The following is a 21,395-nucleotide window of genomic DNA, read 5'->3' as shown; positions in this document are numbered from 1 at the left end:
CCTCCTCAGCGATTTTTGCCCATCCAGTTAGCCGTCTCATTGGCAATCCCAACTTGCATTTCAGCCTCTCAGTTGGTCACATGGCCACCTACAGTCAAACTGGAGTTCTGTTATTAAGGAAGAAGGGGAAAATGCAATTAGGTGCCAATCAGTGGCACATTTTTTTCTGTTGCTCTTATAAGCATTTTTCCTGCCACTGAATGTTCTGTAATGTTTGTATAATACTCAGTATAGACATTTTCCACAATTAACCTTTGCCCTCTTAATACAGGTTAAGTAGAATTTTTTTGGTCTCATTTCAGCTTAACCTCCTGTGTATTAAGGATGCACTATGTGCCAGATACTTTGTTGACCACAGGGGACACAGCAGTAAGACAGATACAGCTTGGGAGAGCAGGAGATGAAATGATGATAGTCATACATTTTTAAGTCATACATTTGATTTCAGTTCATTTGATTTGATTGGTTTCTAATACTGATGTTAGAATTTATTTAATTGAATATGTACATTCTCCTTAAACCGTTTAAATTCAGAAATTTTATGAATCTAAGTTAGTAATCTTGTTCTGTGAACTGAAATGAGTCAGATTTCTCGCTGCCTCTTTGGGATGTTTGATGTTAACATTGAGAAACAATGTACTTTTTCACTAGAAAAGAATTTACTTGAAGTTTTAACATTAGATCTGAAACAGGTGCTATAATGGAAAGGCACTGAACCAGGTAGGTTGGACTAATTTTGGTGAAACAAAAAGTTTCAATCTAACACTATGTAGTTATTATTGCTTATGGATTTGCAAATATATTTGTTCTAAATGAACTTTACTCAAATGATATTCAACATATGGGAATTTTCCTTAAAATAATTTTATACCACTAGATAAATTCATTTGTTTGATATTTTTCTAATTATCGAACTTTTTTCTTATATCTTAAGTCTGTCCCCTCTGTGGAGGAACTGGTAAGTATGTTGTTTCTGTTTTGCTTTAATATGTCATGCTGAAGTGTTCTTAGTGTCTTACTTGCGTATTACATGTTGTCACTTTGTATTTGGAAATGACGTTCATGATGATAGTTTTTTAATCTGCCTGTACCTGAAAAGTTCAGTTGGTGGCCCATTGCTCTTTTCTCACTACACGTTGTCAAAGATTTTTCTTTTGTTTGTGATTTATAACCATTATTTGCAGAACCCATCAATTAATGACAACTTCTGAGCCTTGTAACTTGCGCAAACCTCTATTTCAAAAGAGCAATTGGTTTTCCCACTTGAGTATTTGGAAGATATATTAAGCAGACCCACCTTTTTCCTCTTTTTCTATTTGAATTTATCCCCAGAGAAAGAATGTGCATGTTGGTTTCTTATCCACTGCATGTATTATAATTCTTTAGCAGTCTTGGAATAATTGTGTGGCCTTTGAAACAACTGAATTTTAAAACTCTTTACCAGAACTTATTTTAGAAAATAACAATATATAAATACTTAGTATTATCCTCACTATCCTAACCTAATCAGGTTCCAGTTTGTCTTATGGCTTTATTTCTTTTGAAAAAATACTGTTTGGCTCTCTAAATACAAAATGAGCTTCTTGCTTATTACCTATTAAACAGGTTAACCAAAGATATATATTTTTTCTTTAAAACTAAAAGTGATTAACTTCAGTTTTCTTCGTCCTAGTCATGCTTGCAAATGTTATTTTCAGGCCTGAGAGTTTGTCAGATTCATTAGGGGTTTGAATCGTGACTCAATATGTGTTTCTCAGATTTCATAAATATTGTAATAAATAGCTCATCAAAGTAATTGTAAGTAGATAATTCTCAACCTAAAGTTTATTTAGTCCATAAACCAAAGAATACTTGGTCTTCTGGGAACTCTTTTTCTGAAACAAACAGCATTAACTTCAGTAAATGTCATAAAAAAGATTTTTGTTCATGTTATCCAAACTGTGGGGTTTTTTTGGAGCTGATACTTGCTTTTAGGAAATAGGTTCTGAAATAAATTGCGATTTTAATAATTCCAAAGTTGATGTAAAAGGAGGATTCTAGATTATTAGTTCTTCAAATTCTTGAAAAACAGTGTCTAGAAATTATGGTCTAATGGTTATATTTTTTACAGAAGTTGAAAAAGACTGCTAATTAATCTTCCTCTATTTATAATAGTAACAAATATTTTTAATCAAAGGTAATAAATATATCTGCTGCTTGGTAATTACTCATTTTAGCTTGTTTATGTTTTGTGTGTGTACTGTGTACTCACTGCCTTGTATTTAAATATATCATATATTGATGTTTAACTGTATCATTTATTGATCTACTTATTGTCAAAACAGTAGACCAAAGCACATAGTTAAATCAGTACCAACATATATTCCAGAATTGTTAGAAGTTTGTTTAAATTTGTTTCTCAGCTTCTTAATATCCAGAATAAAAAGGGAAATAATTACAATAATCAGTACCCATACAATAGAAACAGTATCACTTGCCATTTGCTCAAGAGAAACATTTTTTTCTGGTGCTGAGCTAGATCTTTAGTCTCACAAAGGGGACACAGCGAACAGTGTCTTCCACATCTCGTCAACAAATACAGCCACATTTCACAAGGTTTGTAGCTTCTGTGTATCATGAGTCTGTAAAAGAAGTTCCGTAAGGCAGTGAAAACCCTTCTTAGGATAAATGGAAGTTTACAGTGTTTGGATAGTTTTCTTGATCCAAAAATAACACTTAAAATATCTATCTATCAGGGCCCTTATTCAGCTCTCAGAAGAGTTTTGTTTGGCCACAGAGTTGTGTATTTGAATTCGACTGCCTTTAGGCAGGAGTTTGTACCTTCCATTTCCCACTCTACTTCGTCCTGTATCGGCCTATGTGTTTTGTGCTTGGGTCCTAAAGGCATTTAACATTTGTCACTCCTGATTTATAGGAATAGACATACTGTACTTTATACTTTTAAGGTAAATTGAACATTATTTCTCATGTGTAAACTTGTGATAAAAATTAGATGGCAAAGATCTTGAGGTTTTATACTCTGGCTAACACCTGTAATTCACATATATGGACTATCTCCCAAGTGGGGCATAGGATGGCATCCTTTTATGAGAGCTAAAAATGGATGTCCATCCTACTTCATTGGAGCCAGGTGGGGCCTTGTTTTCCTCTGCAAACATTCGTTTTAACTTCATTCACTTTGACATATGGACAGATAGATGTATCAGATCCCCAAATTCAATGATAATCTACACCATAGATATGCTTAAGTAGAGAATTTTTTTTTAAAGATTTTATTTATTTATTTGACAGAGAGAGAGACAACAGCCAGCGAGAGGGAACACAAGCAGGGGGAGTGGGAGAGGAAGAAGCAGGCTCCCAGCGGAGGAGCCCAATATGGGGCTCGATCCCATCACGCCCTGAGCGGAAGGCAGACACTTAACGACTAAGCCATTCAAGCACCCCTAAGTAGAGAATTTTTTTAATGTGTAAATGTTCCAATGCATTGTTACCAGCATTTTTCCACGACCATTAAACGTTCTTTAAAAAATTAGAGTATCTGTTCTAATTTAAACAGTATAAGTTTCTTATAGTCCTCTAAGGTAAATTAGCTGTAGAATCTATCTGTGTAACTGAAGGATTTTGACTTGTTTACTGAATTGTTGCATTAGGGATGCCTGAGCGGCTCAGTCCATTGAATGTCTGCCTTTGGCTCATGTCGTGATCCCAGGGTCCTGGGATCAAGTCCTGCATTGGGCTTCTTGCTCACCAGGGAGCCTGCTTCTCCCTCTGCCTGCCGCTCTTCCTGCTTGTGCTTTCTCTCTAATATATAAATAAAATCTTTAAAAAATAAAAAAAATAATTAAAAAACAACAAAAACAACAAAAAAGAGTTGTTGCATTAAAGTTAATTAAATGTTTGGGTACAACCACCAGAGTGATTATTTTTATCTTAGTCTAGTTTCTTGAGTCATTTTTAGAAAGTAAACAGAGAGCACATTCAGTTATTCACTGAAGCCACTCCTATTAGGATATGATGACATGAGCTTAGAGAAGACTAATTGTCTTAGTATTCTCAGTGTCGGAGTATCCCAAGGCATGGAATTATCTTATGTGGAAGGGGTTCCAACACCTTCTGGTACTAGTTAAAAAGAATTGGATCCAAATCTTTGTTTGTGTGTTCCATTTTATAGAAATGAAGTGGTAACTTTTATCATATGCTTTCATTGTTGGTATTGTAGACTGTGTGCGCTTTTATGTATTTTAAGGAACATGGTCTGTTGCTAAAAAGCCTTAAAAGTATTTTCATCACATTGTGTTGGTTTTTTTTTTAAATTAAAATAGGAGAGAGAGCTTGAAGCAAACAAAAAAGAAAAAATGAAAGAAGCTCAACTTGAAGCTGAAGTGAAGTTGTTGAGAAAAGAGAATGAAGCCCTTCGTAGACATATAGCTGTTCTCCAGGCTGAAGTTTATGGGGCAAGACTGGCTGCCAAGTACTTGGATAAGGAACTGGCGGGAAGGTGTGTAAAAAATGAGTACCTTGTACTCTTAGGTAACAAATTGAATATTTAATGAGGTTGACTCTTACCTCTTGTGGTAAATGAAACATGAATCCTATTTTAAGAGTTATTTTACAGTTGGTTTTAGCTTATTGTTGTTAACTTAATATTGATAGCATTATATATTGCAGATTTATTTACCCATACTACGTAAGTATTTCTGGTTTACACACACACACACACACACACACACACACACACACTGATAGGAACTTACTTGGAAATGCTAATAACTTTAGATCTGCACTTTTCAGCCATTTCCTGCCTTGAAACTGTAAAAGGTGACGTTCACACGTGCAGCATGACTTCCATAAGGAATTCTTTCTGTGATCATTGAAACGTAATCTTTCTTGAACCTCCAAACACATTGGAATGACAGTGACTTTATCATAATAATACAGAGTTCTGCTTGCATTAATTTCTTACAGTTAATTATTCACAGACTTTGGTAATTTATTATTTTTGGTAAATACTTTTTTACTCATTGTTTTGACATCACATTAAGAACTGATATGGAGCAAATAAAAATAATTTAAATTACGTTGAAGTTCACATTTTCTAGTAACTTTTGCTGTATTTAAAATAATAATTTTGTAAAAACAATCATTAAAAGAAATGTTTTTGTACAGTTAGACTCTTGTAAAGTCCTAGTATTCAATAGTATCTAAGTTTGTTGACCTACCCTGATTGTGTGTAAGCCATGAAACACGTTCATTGACATTAGTCTCAAGAATTGTTTTTAGATGTATTTGAATTAAGTATATGATTAGAAAAGGTCTCATTCATTCTTTTTTAAAAACACTAGTTCTTTCTTGAAGACATCTGTTCTTTTCAGACTTTAGGTACTTTATAAATCTGAGAGACCTCAGGAGGTTCCTGAAGGTACTAGTTTTATGACGAACAGATTTATGCAAAAGCTACTTGTGTTCAGTAATTTTTCTGAATTCTCTCTGTCATAAAAATTATAATAATGGAAAACTAACTGAATTAACTCTTTTTTCAATATAAAGGGTCCAACAAATACAGTTACTAGGACGAGATATGAAGGGACCGGCTCATGATAAACTTTGGAACCAGTTGGAAGCTGAAATACATCTGCATCGTCACAAAACTGTGATCAGAGCCTGTAGGGGACGTAATGACCTGAAGCGACCAATGCAGGCCCCTCCAGGCCACGTACGTTTGCTTCATTACTGTTTCTTACTTACTCACCCTCTTCCTTCTTCCTGTAGTCAGAAGTCCTTTCCATGTTTTTTATTCTGATAGTATTTAAAACCATTATTTAAAAAGGGGAAGTGGAATTAAATGTATTTGGAACAGATACAGAAAGTTCTTGGTTGACTTGCCCTGAAAGTGGTATTTCTGAAAACTGAACTGTTGCTGGCAAATACATATTGCTCTGACTTTGGCTCATATTTTAGAATTTTCCTGGGTCATGATTAGGCATGTTTAAATTTTTTTTTTTAAGCTTAGCAGAGAACATGTAGTCATATTGATAAATTGCCAAGTGTTTTGGGGCTAGTTCTTAAAGGAAATTTTTGGTAACCAGATTCAACTCTAGTTTCTGAATGAACATTTCCACCTGTTTCGTCTTGAATTAAGATGAAATTTGAGATCCACGTCCAACTGTCTGCGTCTGTAGCCACCATTGTACAAGAGCTTTTCTATCTGGATAAATCTTTATTAAATTTCATTACTACAGCTGTCTGATAATATAAGCCTTTCCATAGGAAAAGCATGTCTGACTCCTTCCTGGTGGCTTACATATCTTAGCACCAGATAAACCATGGCCTTAAACAAGTTCAAGTATTTGTAGCCTCTGCGAAGATTATTGTAAGAATTGACATGTACGTGAAGTTGGTGGGAGAAGAGTGGGGATTGCAATAAGCACTTATGCCATTGTCTTCTCTGGCACATTGGGGACCATTGGGGACCATTAAATTTCCAAGCAGTGGCCAGATGGCAAAAGTTATTTCATGCTACCTAAAGGAGTGGGAACTTTTAATGTGATAATCAGGGGATTTTTTAATAAAATGGTGGACTCAAGATTTAACATTATTTTGACAAATTACTTTTGTATAGTGAAGAGGCTATACTAGGAAAGGGACTAACTGGAGTCAAGAAAGTACATGAGAAAGATACTATAGTATCTTGAACGTAGGGGAAGTATATTTGAAAGGAAGGGTAGGTTTGAGAGAATTAGAATCCAGAAGAGTTGGGGGCACCTGTTTGGCTCAGTTGGTAGAGCATGTGACTCTCAATCTCAGGGTCTTGAATTCAAGCCCCATGTTGGGCATGGAGCCTACTTAAAAAAAAATGAATGAAGAGGACATGGTGATTAACTGCTTTTGCTTATGTGAGAAGGAAGAGTGTAGGTTTTTGGTGTGGGCAGTTGAATGAGATGATGACATTCATTGATAAAGCAAATAGAGGAAAAGGAAATATGAGATTTGTTTTAGATATGTAGTATTTGAGGTGCCATTGGGACAAACAAAATATATCCAGTTGGATATATGACCCTGGAATTTAGGAGAAGTCTGAGTTGAAGAAATATTAGGTAAATCATCTATCTGTTATAACCAAACCACAAAATTGATTAAACAACCTAGGGAAGTATATAGAAAATAAAAAGAATAGGAGGCCAAGGATGGAAAGAAACTTCTATATGGAGTGAGGAGGGAAAAAAATGGATCACCAAGGGAGGGAGTCTGAAATGGAGCTGTCAGATATAATCCATCTAGTAAAGAAACCAAGGAAAAGAGGGTTTCATGAAGGGGGTAGTGAACAATATCAACTTTCTGCAAGGTTTAAGTAGGATAGTGACTAAAAAGCATACATTGAATATAGCCATGTTGGTTGCCAGTGCTTGTAAAGAAGACAGTTTTAATAAAGCAGGTGGGGGTAAAATCCTAATTACAGTGACTGGAATAATGATTGTGGGAGGCAAGGAAGAAGATATTGTAGGGATTAACTTTGTGTGAAGGTTAAGGAGAGATGGAGGGAAGGTGGTAGCTAAAGAAGAGGGTAGATAATTGACGTGTTTTTAATTTTGTTTTATGTTTTCACCTGGTCAGTATTTAAAGGTAGAAGAGGCTTAGAATTTATTTATATGCTGGACAAGGGAGGAGCTTAGCAGAGAACGAAAGAATAAAGGTACCAGAGATAGAATAATTTATGGAGCAAAGTCTTTTATTTAAGAGGTAGACTCCAGAGCTCAACAGAATGAAAAGTAATTAATGATCCAGTTGGCAATTTGTTTTTTTAATTCTACAAATTAGTTAAAATGATGTAGATCTTTAAAATTCTCAAACTCAATACACGTGAAACAAATAATCAAATCAAAAAATGGGCAGAAGATATAAACACTTTTCCAATGAAGACATACAAATGGCTAACAAACACATGAAAAAATGTTCAAAATCATTAGCCATCAATTCAAATCAAACCACCTTGAGATACCACCTTACACCAGTCAGAATGGCAAAAATTGACAAGGCAGGAAGCAACAAATGTTGGAGAGGATGTGGAGAAAGGGGATCCCTCTTACACTGTTGGTGAGAATGCAAGTTGGTACAACCACTTTGGAAAACAGTGTGGAGGTCCCTTAAAAAGTTAAAAATTGAGCTACCCTATGATCCAGCAACTGCACTACTGGGTATTTACCCCAGAGATACAGACGTAGTGAAGAGAAGGGCCATATGCACCCCAATGTTCATAGCAGCATTGTCCACAGTAGCTAAATTGTGGAAGGAGCTGAGATGCCCTTCAACAGATGACCGGATTAAGAAGTTGTGGTCCATATATACAATGGAATATTACTCAGCCATCAGAAAGGATTACCCAACATTTGCAGCAACATGGACGGGACTGGAGGAGATTATGCTAAGTGAAATAAGTCAAGCAGAGAAAGACAATTATCATATGGTTTCACTCATTTATGGAACATAAGAAATAGCAGGAAGATCGGTAGGAGAAGAAAGGGAAGAAGGAAGGGGGGGTAATCAGAAGGGGGAATGAAGCATGAGAGACTATGGACTCTGGGAAACAAACTGAGGGCTTCAGAGGGGAGGGAGGTGGGGGACTGGGATAGGTCGGTGATGGGTATTAAGGAGGGCACATACTGCATGGTGCACTGGGTGTTATACACAAATAATGAATCATGGAACATTGCATCAAAAAGTGGGGATGTACTGTATGGTGACTAATATAACAAAATAAAAATTATAAAAAAATGATGTAGATCTTTATGATATTTTCCAGTGAAAATAAACATTTTACTACTTTTATTTCTGGAAGATATTTGCTTATCAGTTAATTCCTAGAAGTAGTTTCATTTGTAATGTCCTACAGTTTAAAAGGAGATGAATCAATATTAAACTGACAAAAGCATGAGAAAATCATCCATCTGTTTCACTATATTAACAGAACAACTATTTTCATTTTATCTGTTAATTATTTTCCTAACACTTTACTGTGTATCCATTCCAGGAAATTAATGAAGATTTCTAAAAGCGAGTTATATAGTGTGGGTTTACTCTATTTGATATTTCATTTAAATAGTACTAATTTTTCTTCTTTTTTTTCTCCCCAATAAGGATCAAGACTCTTTAAAGAAAAGCCAGGGTGTTGGTCCAATTAGAAAAGTTCTCCTCCTTAAGGAAGATCATGAAGGCCTTGGCATTTCAATTACAGTAAGAAGTAGTGCTTCCAGTCTCCTCTTCTGTAGTTAACTAGTATAGTCATGCTCCTGTGTTGGGCATCCTTGGGACACAGAGTGTTCTGGATATATTCTCTAAATAACTAAATTTATTCCCCTGGGCACAAACACTTTTGTGTAAACTTTTTTTTTGTATGTAAATCTTCCTAATGACTATTAAGTATTACTTAGTGAAATTATTACTTTAGTAAGCATAATTTAGCATTTTCATTATGACTTGGGTTATAGTTTTGTACAATATGCTCTGATTGCCTCTAGGACCTTTGAGAATGGATATGACAGTTTCTTCTATATTAAATGGCTCCAGATTGTGTTGTTCCTTTCTCTCGAGTATGTGTTATCTTTCTCTTGTCTCATTTCTTTGTTGTCAGATTTCACTGGCGGTTGAGTCTAAATACTCTTCCTTTCTAAATTTGGTGCCTTTCCAAACAGTTGTCTTGGGCAACATTTCTGAGAGCAGCCTGTTATAAAGTACCTATATTTGAAGTCATTTTGCTGTCCTTATAGTGCTTTTCTCCAGAAGAATGAATAGGATGGCTTTACTCTGTCTTTCATTTGGTAATACTTAGATACTGCATAAGTTCATTTGCTTTTTGGTATTGCTCACTGTAGAAATTATTTTTATCATAGGAAGTTTACTTGATAGGTATTCATTGAACACCTGCCTACCTTTTTTAACGCACTGCCCTCAAAGAGCATGAATTTTAGAAGAAATAATACATATATATATACACATACACAAATAATACATATATATACACATACACAAATAATACATATATATACACATACACAAATAATACATATATATACACATACACAAATAATACATATATATACACATACACAAATAATACATATATATACACATACATGCACACACAAATAATAATGTATATACACACATACACACATACACACAATAATACATACACACACACAAATAATTATATCACAAGCTAAAAAGTGAAAGGTAGCAAATAACTGCATTTTATCAATTCTTGCATATTTTTTCACATTTTAATATCTCTGAAATTGAGATTCTTCTTGCACTCTTTCAATGATTTTTGTAGTACATAAAACAATGGTAAGTCTTATAGTGATTTAGATTTGATAAAATCTGATAGTGCTGTGGACTATTAATACGTAAAATATTTTTATGTTTAAAAGAGTTTAGCCAATTGTTTTTGATTTGGGTTTGGTTTTTTGTTTTTGTTTTTTTGGCTTTGGCATATGTTTTAGAAAGCACAATGTATGTTACTGTTTTATTCAGAGATAACTCTGATACTTGTAATAATATATTTACTATTACCTAAGTAGCAAATAATATTTTACTCAGCATTTATACAGGATAGATGCTTATTGAAATTATTTTTAAGAAGATATTTTATTGTTAGAATAGTCTCTGTACAAAGAGTAAACTAATTGACTGCCTTTTTTTTTTGTTAGGGTGGGAAAGAACATGGTGTTCCAATCCTCATTTCTGAGATCCACCCAGGGCAACCTGCTGATAGATGTGGAGGACTGCACGTCGGAGATGCTATTCTGGCTGTTAATGGAGTTAACCTAAGGGACACAAAGCATAAAGAAGCTGTAACCATTCTTTCCCAGCAGGTAAGTTCCCTTTATGTAGTTGAAATTGGATCTATCAATTGTTTCTTCTTGAATCTACTGAATATTTTATACTTCCAGTATTTGGGGCGTCTTAAGTAGTAAAGTGTTTATATATAGATACTAGTTCCCTTTGATTTGGGCCTCTTGTAGAAGACATTCAGCCAGATTTACTGAAAAAGATTTTGTTTGCCTTTTTCCACAGCTGTATAACTTTGAGCAAGTTACTAAAGTCCTCTGCTCTGCTACAGTGCCCTTATTGGAGAGCTGTAAGGATTAAGTATGTTGATTCATATAAGGTGCTCAGAACAGGACCTGGTACTCAGAAAGCAAAACATCAGTAATGACTAAAACACTATACAAATAAAAGGTATTATAGAAAACATACTGGTAGAAGCAGATTGGTTTTACAGACATAAATGTTAGAACTGAAAGAATCCTTAGAAATCATTTAGCCCAGCCCTCTTATTTAAAATGAGTACACTGAGGTTCTTAGGGATTAAATGATTTGCTCAAGGTTGCAGAGAGAATACATTGTAGAGTTGGGATTCATGCCCACAAGTCTTATTTGTTACCAAGTTTACTTAAGATGGGTTTTTTTGTTTGTTTTCTTTTTTTCCTTCAAGAAGAAGGTTGAAGAAATTAGAAAGATGTTGATAGTACATTGAGATGTTTGTTGGATCATCAGTGTAGAATTGAATCTCAAAGTTGAAGGTGAATTTACAGCTCGTTTGGTTCAACTACACGTTGTATAAATCTCTACAATATCACTAATATTTACAGGGTGGGGGACTTGTTGATAAAGTAGGCCATTCTATTGTTGTACATTGCTGATTTTTAGGAAGGTCTTCCTCATTTTAAGCCTAAAATCTGTCTCCATGACTGCCACCCACAGATCTAATTCTTTAATCTAGAACTTTATGGAAGACTACCTCATTATCCCTCTCTCTCCCTCAGATGGTATTTGTAAGCATTATCTACTAAGAGAGATCTCAGAATGCAACCCTAACCTCTTTCAGTTAGCGTTTTCTCAACCCAACTTGGCCATATCCAGTAGCATAAGAGTGAGATGAATGGCAGCTGTGGTAAAGGAAATACAAACAGGCAGTCACCAACTTTTAAGGAAATGCTAAGCATATATTAAAATTCTGAAACATAACCTTAAACTGCCGGGAAAGCGGAGCACCAAAGAGACTGACTTAGTGAGTGGCAGTAAAAAACGGCATGCTTTCTTTGGAGCAAAGGCAGGCCATAATTTTCAGAGTTGCAATTACCAGACTTGTGTGTAGTGATTGTAGTCTCTTATTAAATGACTTGGAATGTTTTTTAAACATAAAATAACCTGTAACTTTTTACTTGATCATGAGTTTTATTAAAGAATAGCAGTACAGGGGTGCCTGGGTGGCTCAGTCAGTTAAGCATCTGACTCTTGGCTTGGGCTCAGGTTGTGATCCTTAGGGTCTGAGATCCAGCCCACATCGCACTCAGCAGGGAGTTCACTTGAGATTATCTGTCTCCCTCTCCCTGTGCACTTCCCCTTGCTTGCACTTTCTCTCCCTCTAAAATAAATAACTCTTAAAAAAAAAGAATAGCAGTACAAATATTACATTTATTTATTTAAGTATTCTTAAAAAATTTATATATTTAAATAATCTCTATCCCCAACCTGGGGCTTGAACTTACAACCCTGAGATCAAGCGTCACGTGCTCTTCTGACTGAGCCAGCCGGTGCCCCCAAATATTATACATTTAGTCTAGTAGAAAGAGCAAGGACTTTGGAGTCAAATTTCTGTTTTTCTGTTTTACTTGCTCACTCATCATATTGGAAAAATTATCTGCTCTTTCCAGAACTCATTCAGGTTTCTCATTCATGTAAGAGAGACTATATTACAGTAGGGTTATTCTGAGGATTGAAGGATATAGTTTCACACAGAAAATAAAATAACAATTATAATAATTACTATTAACACTGTGGTACTCAGTGAAAGTTAAGTAGAGGCTCAAGACCTTTTCAGTAAGAAACAAGAAATCATTGTGTAGAGGTTTCTGGAATCAGTCAAGGAAAAGTTTGTGTGATGCCCTTGAGTGCAACTTTAATATCTGACTACTTAGATGGATTTGCTATGTCAAGTACAGAATGGCAGAATGACTTTTAAACTGACCATTTGTTCTAAAATTGTGTAAGTTGAGTAGTTAAGCATTCATTTTTAGTTTAGGTCTACAAAAGTACTAAGAGCTACTGTAATATTAAAAGGAAATTACTGAGGATTCATGGGGTTGGTCTGGACGTGATGGCCTCTGTGTGCTTTTCTACCTTTTGAGATTCTGGAATTTCATTATTTGTTGTCTTGAAAGGAGCTACATTTGAGGTCTGACTACTTCTCCTCATGCCTATCACTCACCTCAAGGAATTTGGAAACCCTTTTCTGAGTATAATTATAGTAACCTGACTTCCTCATTTTCTTTTTTCATTTTAGAGAGGAGAGATTGAATTTGAAGTAGTCTATGTGGCTCCCGAAGTGGACTCTGATGATGAAAATGTGGAGTATGAAGATGAGAGCGGCCATCGCTACCGTTTGTACCTCGATGAGTTAGAGGGGGGCAGTCATCCTGGTGCTAGCTGCAAAGACACAAGCGGGGAAATCAAAGTGCTGCAAGGTAAGCATCACTCTAAAAGTTATTATTAATGTATTTATTATTAATAAACATTTAACATACAAGATTTTAGATTTCTTCAGTAACACTGCTCTTTAATGATGGGAAAATCATCATTAACAGATTGAATAGCTCTCCTTTGCTTATAGTTTTATTGCATACCGGTCACTATGCCAAAATGTTACTGACATAGAAGTTCTCTTAGGTTCATTTTGGACTTTAAGACAAGTGTATTACCAGTTACTGAACTTCAAATGATCCTTGAAAAAAAAATGTCAAGTTTTCTAGATTCTGAAATAAAGACTGATATATATACCTTTTAGAATAGATACATCTTACTGACATCTTGCTTTGTTCATGCAAATTCTTCTCTCATAGTACAGTGGTTTGTGGACTAATATGAATATGGTATTAGACCATTGTCTTGCGATTATTATTAGAATTAGGATATGTGATCTTGAGGATTTTTGGTTTAGTTCCTTTGCTTTATTTACACATATTTTAAAGAAAAATTCTAGCCCTTTCTTTTACATAGAGCAGTGGTTCTTACCTGAGACCCTTCTAGGGAATTCATGAGATAAAAACTGTTCATAATAGGGGCACCTCGGTGGCTCATTCTGTTAAGCCTCTGCCTTCAACTCAGATCATGATCAGGGTGTTCTGGGATCGAGCCCTGTGTTGTTGGGCTCCCCGCACAGCAGTCTGCTTCTTCCTCCCTCCTGCCTCTTCCCCCTACTTGTGCATGCACACTCTCTCTCAAATAAATAAACAAACTACCCCCCTCCCAAAACTGTTCGCAATAATGCTAAAACAGTATTTGCGGTTTTTTCTGAGTTGATATTTGCACTGATGGTGCAAAAGCAGTGATGGTAGATACATGTTTGCCCACTATTAAAGTGGTACCACTACTAAATCGTTTCCTCCTTGCCATCTACTCAGAGTAAAAAAAAAAAAAAGAGAGAGAGAAGAAAATGCCAGTTTCATGAAATAGTAAAACTGTTCATTTTATTAAATCTCGACCCTTGAATACATGTCTTTTTCACACTGTGTGTTATGAGATGGGAAGTATGCATACAGCACTGAGTCTACATGCTGAACTAAGATGCTGGTCTCAAAAGAAGCACTAAGGGATTAAGTAGCTAGCTGAATTGGCCATTTTTTTGATGGAAGACGATTTTGACTTGAAGAACGACTGACAAATTACAGTTGTTCAGACTGTTTGGCAGCCATTTTCTTTAAAAGGAACAAGTGAGTCCATCACTTCAGGGAAACAACTGACAGTATTTATTGCCAGTGATAAAAATTTCAGCTTTTATGTGACAATTAGAATTTTGTAAAACATTTATCAATCACTATGAGCTTGACAGCCTTCCAACAGTAAACTTGTGTGGTAAGATTGGTGGTGATGTTAATAAGTGTGATTTTTTCTGATATAGGAAAAATGAAACATGTCAACTTGTGGAATTGCTACGTAACTCAGTGATCTGATATTTTTCAAATGACCAATGTGTGATGTTACAAAATCCTGCATGGGTAAAAGAGCCATTCATACGGCAAGATAGACAAGTGGATATTAAGATTATGGTTTCAGATTCTGTGGTGTCCAATTTTGGTATAAAACAAAGAAGAATATGGACAGTTATCCGAAAAGCCTATTAAAACTACTCCTCCCTCCTTCAACTATGTATCTGTGTGAGGGTGAACTTTTTTATATACTTGTAATAGATCGAGTAGAGGCAAATAAGAAAATCCAGCTATCGTCTATAAAGCCAGACCTTTATTTATTTATTTTGTTAAAAGATTTTATTTATTCACTTGACAGAGAGACAGAGCACAAGCAGGGGGAGCAGGAAAGGGAGAAGCAGTCTCCCCGCTGAGCAGGGAGCCCGATTTGGGGCTCAATCCCGGGACCCCAGGACCATGACCCAACCCGAAGGCAGCGGCCTAACTTGCTGAGCCACCCAGGTGCCCCTAAAGCCAGACTTTAAGATTATTCACTAAGACAAATATGTTATTTGTGTTAATATTTGTTAGGCTTATTTTCATTTTAACAAAGTAGTAATTTTTTTAGATTTCTCAGAAGTTTCAGTTACTAATATGGTTACATCAGTAACCCACATAACATTAATAAAGCACATGAACAAAACTCTTTAGATTCCGCAGTACTTATTAAGAGTGTGAAGGCATCCCGAAAACCAAAAATGAGAATTTCTGGCATAGAGTTATATAGTGATGAACTAGTGTTCTTATGGTAAGCCTGGATTTTATGAATTATCTACACGTAGACAGCAGTAACAGTTCTGTTTTCCCCATGCATCTTGAGCAAAATGATTTGGCAATATGTCAAAACTTTACACTGTTGGGCTGCTTTCCCTATGATTTCATTGTCTTTCACCCTTTCTACTATTTTTTGCCTGGATTAGAAGGCTTCTTTCCTTTCCTTTTTTGCAGCAGAGGCTAAAAGACTTCTCTGTTACCTGTGTAAATTGCAGACCACTTAAAATGTGACTCAGATAACCAAAATGTATGCTCTTATGATTTATTACTATTAATGGACTCAAATCACCAAAAATGTATCTATCGGTTATTGTTTACCACATGTCCGTACTTCATAGCTTACTAAATAGATGACATAATCAACTCTGATTTATTTGCAAGCCTAGTGTCTATTTTTTAGATAAACCAAAATCTGTTTTAAATTTTATCTGGACATTGTCTTGCCAACAACTTAGATTTTTAGCAATAAGCTAGCATGTGCCTCAGTGCACTTAAGTTAAATAATCTGAAAGCAAAATGTAAAAGAAACACATAGTTGACTGTTCATTATATATTTGTGTAAGTAGAATTAACTGAATTTTACGATTGTGTGTATTCTAAGTTTCATGGCAAGTATGGTAGGAAATTATATATAATTTTGTGATAGGTCCAATAGAGAATGTGAAAAAATCTGTATAGTGTTTGATATCTGCCAGAAGAAGGAAGCATCCCTTTGTCAGAAATTACTAACTTGATTAATTTGGGGCCCCATTATTTACCTCATTACTATTATTATAGTGGGCATTCCTTTGTCTTTGCTCAATAAAGTTACAAGACTTTTTTTGGATTAGAAAGTATCTGCTTTTTTTCTCTTTCTTTCAGGGTTTAATAAGAAGGCAGTAGCTGATGGACATGAAAATGGAGACCTAGGAACTTCCAGTGAAACTCCCGTCGAAGACAGTGCTTCCAAACTAGACGATCTGCACAGTCTGTATCACAAAAAATCCTACTAAACTGACTGTATCTCCGGACAAGATTGTTGATCAGACTCTTTTGAGTTTGGGGCACTAGGGAAACGGTGACAAAGACTATACAAGATCAAGGGAGGCTTGTAGCCTAAATGAAAGGCGGGTACCTCAGGGCTTCACGTGAACAATTCCAAATGCATAAAACTCCCTGTTTTCTGTGGTATACCATAATTAGCTATTGCATGTAAAGCGACTTTGATTTTCTTAAAATTGTAAAGCACCAAAGCATGTGTTTCCCAAAGGGGTATTACTAGGCTCTTAAGTACCAAATGAAGCAGTACTGTTTTATTTGGCTCCTTTTCCATTTAGTAGAAGGTCCGTGCTAACCGGAATTTTATAAGAAATAGCCTTTAAATACAAGAGAATAAATGAATTCATATTATATATTCCAGAATGTTAAGTGTGGTATTTCAGAGACAGAACTTAACTCAGTGAATTGCAGAAATGTAGGCTTGACTTAATTTTTTTTTTAACTAAAAGAATGGTTTTCGTTTTTTAATTTAATTTATTGTGCATCCCGATACCTAAATCAGTTCTTAATGATCATTTATTGTAATGAGTTTGCCTTTCAGCTTTATTCAATGCAGTACAAAATAGTTTTCTTTAAGCAATCCTTTATCAATCAATGCTGCACTAGAAATACTTCCTCAAAAGTTATTGTACATTGTACTTTCCTGGTTTTTAAAAGAAATGCAGATGAGTGTAAAATATCTGTCCTCAATTATGTTGATCTGTGTGCATGGTATTGGAGCATTACATTATTAATGTTTAGACTCCAGTGTTTTTTTTTCTGGGATCCACAAAAGACAGTTTTATACATTTTGAGTTGTTCATAAAGTTTGTCTTATTGTGATAGTCTTGGTACTTAACGATACATTTTTCTGGCAGTAAAAGCTCAGATTTATTTGTCAGTGAATTACATTGCGTCTACACAGCAGTTTTCTCTCAAAGTAACTTATTTGCCAATCATTTAAAAAGCCGAGGCACTGATGGGCAAGGTAAGGTGAAGACGTTTTGATACAGTAATTGTTTGGGTTGGCTTTTCATCTCAGTGTTTGCTTGACTAAAGTGCTCTCATATGCAAACTACGGATTTGTTAATTCTCTTATCCCAGGATTAAGCATGGAGGGCCTGCTCTCTTTTTCCTGCTTTGCAGGCCACTGTACCCTGCTTGGGGAAAGTGAAAACATTGCATTTAAAGAGGTGATAATTTTGCCAATATCACTGATTTTTTTAAAGGATATATGTTTAAGGGGCTATTAAGTGGGGGACAAGCCTACAAGGCTTTTAGAGTATTACCAGTATCTTCATGTCTAATATTCAGTTGTTACCTGATACAGAACACACTTTTTTGTCTTTCCTAGATGCATTATATATTTGTTCATAGGTATACTATACAATGTATATACTTTATTTGGTGGTTTTGCTATTTATAAGTTTTATGTTTTAACTATTGCTCATTTATGGTTTGTTTTGGGTGGTTTTGTTCATCTGTATATCTCCATGTTAGTTTGTAACAGAAGTGCACTTCATAGTGTATATTGTTACTGATATTAAAATACCTTGTAGCATAACGTTGCCTCCCAGCAAAAGCTAGTGTTTAATTGTACAACCAAGTAAGCTACATGTTATTGTTTGCTCCTGACGGGCTAGGCCTCTTAAAAGAAAAATGTCGTTTTCCTTATGCAGTCCCCCTACACCAAACACATACCCCAGGCATGACATGAGATCTGCAAGCTGGAGTTGAGCCAGTACATTCATTTAGCCAAAAAAATTTCCATTGCAGTGTATCTGAAAACATTTTTGTTGTGACGTGAAACCATGTTCTTGTTTTTTAAAACGCAGCCTGGGATGGGATGACCATGGTGGTTTGGTTTTGTTTTTTTCCAGACAATATTCTTTATCTACTAGATGGAATCCTTAGGAGATACTAGCTAAAACTTTTTAATTTCTGAAAACAATCTAAAAAGTCCATGAAGAATTTTTTAAGAGCCTTGAATTGGCATTTCCTTGGAGACGCTGTGTAATATGGATCATATGGGATGGTTATGACATAAACTCCTTTGAAGGGCTGAAGAGTAGAAGGAAAAATTCCCTGGGGAGTTTAAGATCGCCTAAGTCGGTTCCGTTTTCATTCCTGCTTCACCCTGGTTTGCAAAGGCGGCATGAGGACCCTGTTGCTCAGATGCGACTGGGAGCTTCCTGGCAGATGTTTAGAAAGCACCCAGTTAAAAGTTCATTTTAGAATATTGGTCTCTGGGAGATGAGCTAGGAATTATAGACTGAATGAGAAGCAGTTTGTATATTTTCATATTTATAGGGAAGAAATTCCTAACACCCAAGTTTCTATTAGAAAACCAAACAGAGAAGGAGAGAACTATTGCAGAGCCATTACAGTTAAAAAGGAAAAAGAAACATCTACAAATGCACATACAAACAGCGGAGCTGAGAAAAAACGTTCAGCAATGTGAGGGTTGTGTGTGTGTGTGTGTGTGTGTATTTACATGTTAGCCTCTAAAATTCTCTACTGTGGTATCTGTTAGGAATATGATGGAGCAACAACGTTTGAGTTATGAGACTTGTTAAAACAGGTGTAAGAGAAATGAAAGGTTGTGAGTCTCGGTAATTATAACTGTCAGAAGGTAACACGGCTTGTGCGTGGTGCTGGTTTTACTCGCCACACAGTGGACTTTGTTTTCATGTTAAGAAACAAAATGCATTGATTCATGTGTAAATCGCACAGTATTTGACATCTTTATTATGTACTCCACCATTCCGCTTGTTCAGTCTTCCACGTAGGGTTGGCCTCAGATCCATAGGATTTATGACAAATGTACTATATCTAGTTAAGTTGAGTTTAATATTTTTTTATTAGCCTGTAAATAAAGATGGCATCTTCTACATTAAAATGGTATTGATCTCATTTTTTAAAAAATAAATATTTTAAGTTTCTTTCACATTACATATTTTGGTTTATTTCTAGCAGTTTCTGTCATTTGTACTAACAGACCATCAAGTCCATGCAAAGGCTGAAACCTACTTACTATAGTGGAACAATTTTTTTTTTTTTTTTTTGGTAGGAATTAACTGTGTGATCATAGGAACTGTTTACTCTGGGTTAGTTAAAAACATGATGGTTGGAAGGAACTGTCAGGGCAACTGTGGGACCAGCGTTTTGCTGAAACTTAGCAGATGGCAAAGACTGTAGTCTCCTTGGATTAGTTTTGTGTTATAGATTTTGATAGCCCGTGTTCTCTAAGAGGATAACATTGAAACAAATTAAAAAACCGAATCTATTAGATACCATGTAAGAGGACATTCTTCCATTTTATCATCTGAGCCCATATAGTTGAGAAGTGCCAAAATAGGTGTAAAATAATTTTTAGAAACATCTGTAAACATTTTTCTGTTTCTTTGCTTCAGAAGTGTTACCTGTGGTCACTTATAATCCTAAGGACAAGGTATAAAATGTGTAGCAATGCCTTTGCTTTAAGGGTGTCTGAGGTCAAACAGCAAGAGAAACTTACACATGGTATTTTACTTAGTATTGATGAATACAAATCATATTTCAGAAAATTACTGGAGTTAGGAACATTCAGAAATACTTATTTTTTGTCACTGATTAACCTTGATTTAGGCCTCATACAATATGCTGTTTGTCAGCTTAAGCTCCCAGCTCATCAAGCAGTTTGGAAAAGTCTTTTCCCCAGAATTCTGCAAGGAGGTTGTTCAATTTATGAATTGTAAAAGATTATTTACATTTTCATTTTTAATCAGTGTTCTATTTTAGGTGGTTTTGTAACTTTTTTTTTAACTAAAAGTATTGCAAGTTACCATGCGCTGTTGGTGCTAAGTATTTGATACTAAATCTTTTTCAGGTGTGTTTTGAGAGCTGTGGCCCCTGTGGTAGCGGCCAGGAGAATGCGTCTCCCGGATCTCCAGCAGGAGCGCAGGGACTCCAGGCTCCCCACTTGCGGCACTCTGAAATCCATCCCGGCTTCTCCAGGGGCTGCCAGCCAGTGACTGGTCATGATGGGGGTATTATGACCCCTTGCCCTCAGCTTGAGGACTCCCTGATGGTCTTGCCAGGCTCCCACGGGATTACATTCTAATCTGAGTGGCTTCCTCCCCACCTTCCCTCCTTCAGTGGAGCTCATACCTGCATTAGGGTCTGGTTGCTTCCAGCTTCCCACTAAACCCAACTTCCTCTCTTATTTCCTCACCAGCATTGCTCCTAATAAATCTGTTACACAGCAGATCCCTTCTTGGTCTTGGTGTCTGCTCCTTGGAGGACCCAAGCTAACACAAGTGGACCAGGAGTGGGACGTGAGGAAACAGGTTAATAGATGAGGAACTGGCTCATCTCCCACCCAGAGGCTGAAGAGGTGACCTCCTAACCGGTAAGTGGTTGGCATGAGGTCACGGCTCAGTTTACTCAATATTTCATAGATGCTGTGCCTGAGCCTGTTATCCTTAAAAAGGCCTACCTACAAAGTTCACCTGTGGCTAGTATCCAGCAATTTGGATTTCCGGAGTGTCCCCGCCCCCCCATTCCCTAACTGATAGGTGGTTTATTGTGCCTGAAGCGTTT

The 21,395-nt window shown here is 35.9% G+C and overlaps 1 protein-coding gene across 2 annotated transcripts in view; it reads left to right on the top strand.

The window, feature by feature from the left end:
- GOPC (golgi associated PDZ and coiled-coil motif containing) overlaps nt 1–19,713 on the top strand; it is a 40,196-nt gene extending 20,483 nt beyond the window's left edge. Inside the window, exons 3-9 of one of the 2 annotated variants that reach the window (XM_045798544.2) lie at nt 935–958; nt 4,323–4,498; nt 5,548–5,713; nt 9,133–9,228; nt 10,704–10,868; nt 13,343–13,523; nt 16,659–19,713. In XM_045798544.2, the coding sequence (XP_045654500.1) occupies nt 935–958; nt 4,323–4,498; nt 5,548–5,713; nt 9,133–9,228; nt 10,704–10,868; nt 13,343–13,523; nt 16,659–16,789 (939 nt within the window). In that variant the 3' untranslated portion in view covers nt 16,790–19,713. The remainder of the gene's footprint in view (nt 1–934; nt 959–4,322; nt 4,499–5,547; nt 5,714–9,132; nt 9,229–10,703; nt 10,869–13,342; nt 13,524–16,658) is intronic. The other variant, XM_045798545.2, reaches the window with a different exon arrangement.
- Nucleotides 19,714–21,395: the final 1,682 nt, after the last annotated feature.

This window comes from Ursus americanus, chromosome 11 (genome assembly GCF_024610735.1).
Source record: "Ursus americanus isolate L20-20 chromosome 11, mUrsAme1.1.p, whole genome shotgun sequence".
Lineage (NCBI taxonomy): Eukaryota > Metazoa > Chordata > Mammalia > Carnivora > Ursidae > Ursus > Ursus americanus.
The sequence above is the reverse complement of the archived record's forward strand: the minus strand, read 5'-3'. Positions and strand labels throughout refer to the sequence as shown.